At 44.2% G+C, this 5,000-nt stretch overlaps 1 protein-coding gene across 1 annotated transcript in view; it reads right to left on the bottom strand.

The window, feature by feature from the left end:
- Positions 1-5,000, bottom strand: part of gata2a (GATA binding protein 2a) — a gene marked incomplete at both ends in the record, with an annotated part of 11,262 nt that overhangs the window by 5,644 nt on the left and 618 nt on the right. Inside the window, one exon of the mRNA XM_080545889.1 lies at positions 3,758-4,348. Within this exon, the coding sequence (XP_080402015.1) occupies positions 3,758-4,348 (591 nt within the window). The remainder of the gene's footprint in view (positions 1-3,757; positions 4,349-5,000) is intronic.

Genomic DNA, 5,000 nt, shown 5'->3' with positions numbered 1-5,000 from the left:
GCCTGTGTGGTGTTATTTTTTAAATTATGACATTTTTGAGTTAGTAATTCATAAAATACAAAGGTTCCATCTCACAGAACACAATGGAATGTAAAAAATGTGAAGCTCAATATCTCTGAACTACCCTAAACGGAGATAGAACCTTATCATTCTAAGCTCACGAACTGATGGAAACACAAGAATAACCATAGTAAGTAAGTAAGTAAGTAAGTAAAGCTTTATTTATATAGCGCCTTTCGTACATGAAATGCAACTCAACGCACAACCGTGTGGCTGAAAGATCACGCAGGGTGGTGTCGTGAGCTGTGTCACGTGTCATGACCGGTGGTCACTCTTCATTAGTATTGTAATACGAAGTCAATGTTATCATGTGAAGATGGGTTGCGCACTGTGCCTATCAGTAGGCAGGTGCACCGGCCAAGGACAATTCATATGACTGTCATCTGTGTGTGCCTACTGCTCGGTGTGGGGCAGATCGCCATGGACACAGACACCTCTATGTAAACCGATACAGAGTAGGAAGCCCAGACCGAGCCAGAACGTGTCCAGAGGTGTCCTAACGAGATGAACGAGAGACGCCATCAAATTAGGGCTACATAATTCATCAGCGGAGAGACGAAACATAAGTGTGTGGTGTTAGTATTAAATAGTGTGCTTGACAACATTAAGGTCGACAAATAGGTGGCCCCACTATTTCTCAGAAATGTGTTTTGTTTGTGGGTTTTTTTAATCGGTTCCCTCCCAAAATCGCTATGTTTTTCTATGTCTTCTTCCACGTGGCCCTGTTTGAGGCAACCACAGTCACAGTCAGTTTTCTGTGTGTACAGAACTCAGGCCCGTTTCATCTACTAGACATCTCCAGCTGCATGTGAAAGCAGAGGGGTGTTCCTTGTCTCTCCTCTAACAGGTTTCACCCGAGTTAAAATGCACAGTCTCTGTGAAATGGGCCGTTGCTAAACCAGCCCAAAACGGCCCTGTTTAATTCATGTATCTCTCTCCCTAGAGCATCGGCCCTTTATTCCTATTATAATGCCAGCGACACCCACAGTCCCACCCAAACGCAAGAAAGGGATCGGCTCTGGACAATAGCAACGCTCCTTTTGAAGTGTATGCTGAGTGTTTGATGCAGGGCCTTTCTGCCTCCCTCTCTCTCTCTCTTTCGCAAGTCGTCCAGCAAAGGAGGGGTCGCCGTGCGAGATACCTTGCTATGATCAAGAAAAGGTAGCAGCAAAGATCACAGTAGAAATGTGTAATTTAAGGAAGTTCAATGGGGACGGGGAAGGGGGGCGGGGGGGGCTATTGCCTTCAGAGAGAGAAAGGAGCTATGTAGGTAAGCGAGGAGAGCTGGTTTGAGGTTAGTTCAACAGGAAACCACACTGTTGTAAGGTATGTGCTGACTGCCGAAATGTCATTGTGGCATTTTATACAATAATCAATCACAGCTACTGGCCCTGGACTATGAGTCTGATAGATAAGAGTATTTTTAATGGCATGGCTGATATGTGTTTGTGTTTCTGATGCTAGCGCTTGTAAGGGAAGCTGCTAGTAAATGTCAGCGTAGCATTTAACAATAAGCCTTTGCATAGTTGAATAACACACTCCCTAGATAATAGGAGGTAAAGGCATGGTGGATAGTGGTCTTATCATTAATTGATATAATTACTCATTTCATCTATACTTCAGTCAGTGGATTCAATGTGACTTCTAAAAGCTGGGCGATTGGACGTCATGGCGTGGCGGAATTACATGAAGCTTCCCTTACTCATAATAATTGAAATGATGATAGTGTTGTTCTACAAAATGTCTCTGCACCAATGTCCCATGACAGAAGCTATTTTCTGGACCTCAAGCCCACAGCCTATTTGTCGTTGGTCTGAACAAAAGCAATGATTAATGTGTCCCTACACTACTCCAGCAAACATGGATAAACTGGGTAATGGATTGATTCACTGCCCTCAGTCAGAATCTGCATTGAGGTGGCGTAGCGTTGACAGAACATGAATGGATATAAATTAATAATCATCATAACAATACTGTCAAAAAACCTGCAATAACCAATCGTTATATTATCATTAACAAGAACAATAGTATAGGCTGGGCCTAAGTATTTAAATCGTTAAATATCAACATATTACATGACTTGATTGTCATTGGGTGAGCTTAGAATTATAAGGTTCTATCTCCGTTTAGGGCAGTTCAGAGATATTGAGCGTCAAAGTTTTTACATTCCATTATGTTCTGTGAGATGGAACCTTTGTATTTTATGAATTACTAACTCAAAAATGTCAACGTTTTAAAAAATAACACCACACAGGCATTAATAAACACCTAATGGATCAGATGATGTAAAAAAACTCGATTTTGACAAAAATGGAGATAGAACCTTATAATTCTAACTTCATGATTGATATGTTTATAACTAGTGTTATAATCATCCTCTCAACTGGGGTTAACTCGAATTGATTCCCTCTGCTCTCACCGTCTCAGCACACTGAGCCAAGGCCATGATAGAAACACAGCGGGACCGTCGCCTGGGACGGCGCGTCCCGAAGGTGCTTTGTTAGTATCGGGGGGGGGCAGTGGGCAGGGGGGGGGGGGGGGGGGGTGGAGGTCGTGATTTGTTCACTCGGAGGTACACAGGATATGGCAGCAGGAGCCAGAGCGTCGTGACTCCTGCATTTTTAAGCGCAATAAAGCCCAAATTTAAAAGAAAACAAGCCGAGGCACAAAGGACCGCTACTGCCAAGTAAGGGCATAGGTGGGAGAGTATTTTTCAACCGCCAGCGCGCCCAGATAACCGTAACTAACCGCCACGATGAAATACATGTTCCAAATGTTAATAACGAAAACATAATAACACCACAATATGTGTAGGCCTTACAAAATGTTAGGCTATAATTCTAACTTTTCCTTGAATGCCAAACACTTTTTTGATAACAACAAAGTAATTGCAGGTTTCTGTTTCTATTCATGGTCTTAAAATATTGCACAAAGTATAGGCCTTATGCTTTTTCAATATTGTACTCCTCCTCGCCCTAAAAAGCCTTTAACCGTGTTCCAACTGGTCCCGAATATTCGCGTTTGTAATCGGTGACCCCTGATTAGTTTGTTTCATGTTAAATTCCACCTAAGTGACCCTCATAAGTGGACGGTGTTTACAAGTGGTGACGAATGCGATGGGACAGATAAGAGCTGCAGGGGGACAGGTTTGGGGAGGGGGGGAGCGCGTGGCCGTTACTCTTACTGGACCACCATATTTATTTAAAAAATAAATCTGCATTTAGTCTACAAATATAGGCCTATGCGATTGTTTAATATGCTAATTATTGCATGTGCCCATTAAGTCAACCTTATAAAGGCAATTGCATGGCCGTTTAAAACTCTCTAACTGACAGGTCGAGTTAATATTTTTGGCCAAAAAATACCCCTGAATTCACAAAAGTACCAATGAAATTTATCCAGTAAGCCCTACCGTTACATAACCGATACATATCGTGATCTTAGAATGATAAAGTTCAGAGATATTGAGCGTCAAAGTTTTTCCATTCCATTATGTTCTGTGAGATGGAACCTTTGTATTTTATTAATTACTAACTCAAAAATGTAAACATTTAAAAAAAATAACACCACACAGGCATTAATAAACACCGAATGGATCAGATTATGTATTTTAAAAACTCATTTTGAGCAAAAATGTAGATCCTAGAACCTTATAATTAACCTCCTAACGTTATTGGGACATATGGAAGTAACTCACCTGAACACGAGCGGGTTTTGCTTTTACACTTCGGCGTGAAGCTCGAAGACGAGGAGCCCCCCAGGAGGCTGCCGGGGTGGAACAGAGAGCCGCCGTACTCGTGTGGGTTCGGGAGGGAATATGCCGGGTACGTGGGTATGGGGTGGTGCGTCCCGGGGGTCTGGGCATTCATCGAGGCCAGGCTACTGCGCAGGGGGCTACAGCCCTCCATCTTCATCCCATTTTCAAGCGACACTTGGTACTTCAAGTTGATGGAGTCCTTCTCGTCCATTCTGGTGGAGGTGGAGATTGGGGAGGTCGGGCCGGGGTCCGGGGACACGTCCTTGGGGGGGGTGGGGGGGAAACTGTAGAGGTGTGGGCTGGGGTGGGACGCCGGGGTGAGGGCAGACACCGGGGCCGTACCGGATCCCCCGCTACAGGGGTAGCCGCCGGAGCTCGCAGGGTGCAGCCCCCCGGGTTTGCTGAAGTGGCTGACCGCCCAGGCGTTGTGGTGGTGGGCCGCGGACAGAGCCGCCTTGCCGCTGTCCAGCCACGGGATGCCGGGGCTGTGGATGAGGTGTGGCCGGCAAACCTGGCTCCCAGCGAGACGAGCTGGAAAATATAAAATGCATAAGGCTATACGATTAATTTCCATTATTCGATAAATAGCAATATATGTCCACTCCAATAATAAACTTAATGCGTTACGGAATTCTCACCTGTTGCTGCGTGCACAAAACTATTTAAATCCGACATTGAGGTTTCTCAGTTGCAAAAGTTATTTAAAATAGGCCTTACAGGCCATCAACTTCAAAAGAAAAAAACTTCATTTCACAGCCCCTAGAACATTTCTGAAAACTAACACACATACAGGCCGAAGCCAAACCAAACCAGCCACTGAAAAATAAAATAAATGCGATGCAATAGTTTACCGAGACCAGGATATACGACAACAAAATAAGATAAAGGCCTTGATTGAACAGTCGTTTTGCCGGTGGCTATTGTGGCCTGTTCATCGCACCAGTTCAGCTCTTGGACTAAAGATTGTTAATATTAATTTTGCGGCGGTTTTGATTATATATCCGGGAAGTCTCTCTCTCCCTCTCTAGAAAACCCCTGCCCCAACAGAGAGGGGTTACATGACATACTTCCCTTTCCTCTTGCTGTCATTTGCTAGAAATTCTCTATTTTTTTCAGGATTCTATGATTCTATGCCTTAGCGCGTCAGAAACAGCAGATGAATAATTGCCCACCCCTGCTCTAG

The sequence above is a fragment of the Nansenia antarctica genome (assembly GCF_963989245.1).
Source record: "Nansenia antarctica genome assembly, chromosome: 15".
Taxonomy (NCBI): Eukaryota; Metazoa; Chordata; class Actinopteri; order Argentiniformes; family Microstomatidae; genus Nansenia; species Nansenia antarctica.
The sequence above is the reverse complement of the archived record's forward strand: the minus strand, read 5'-3'. Positions and strand labels throughout refer to the sequence as shown.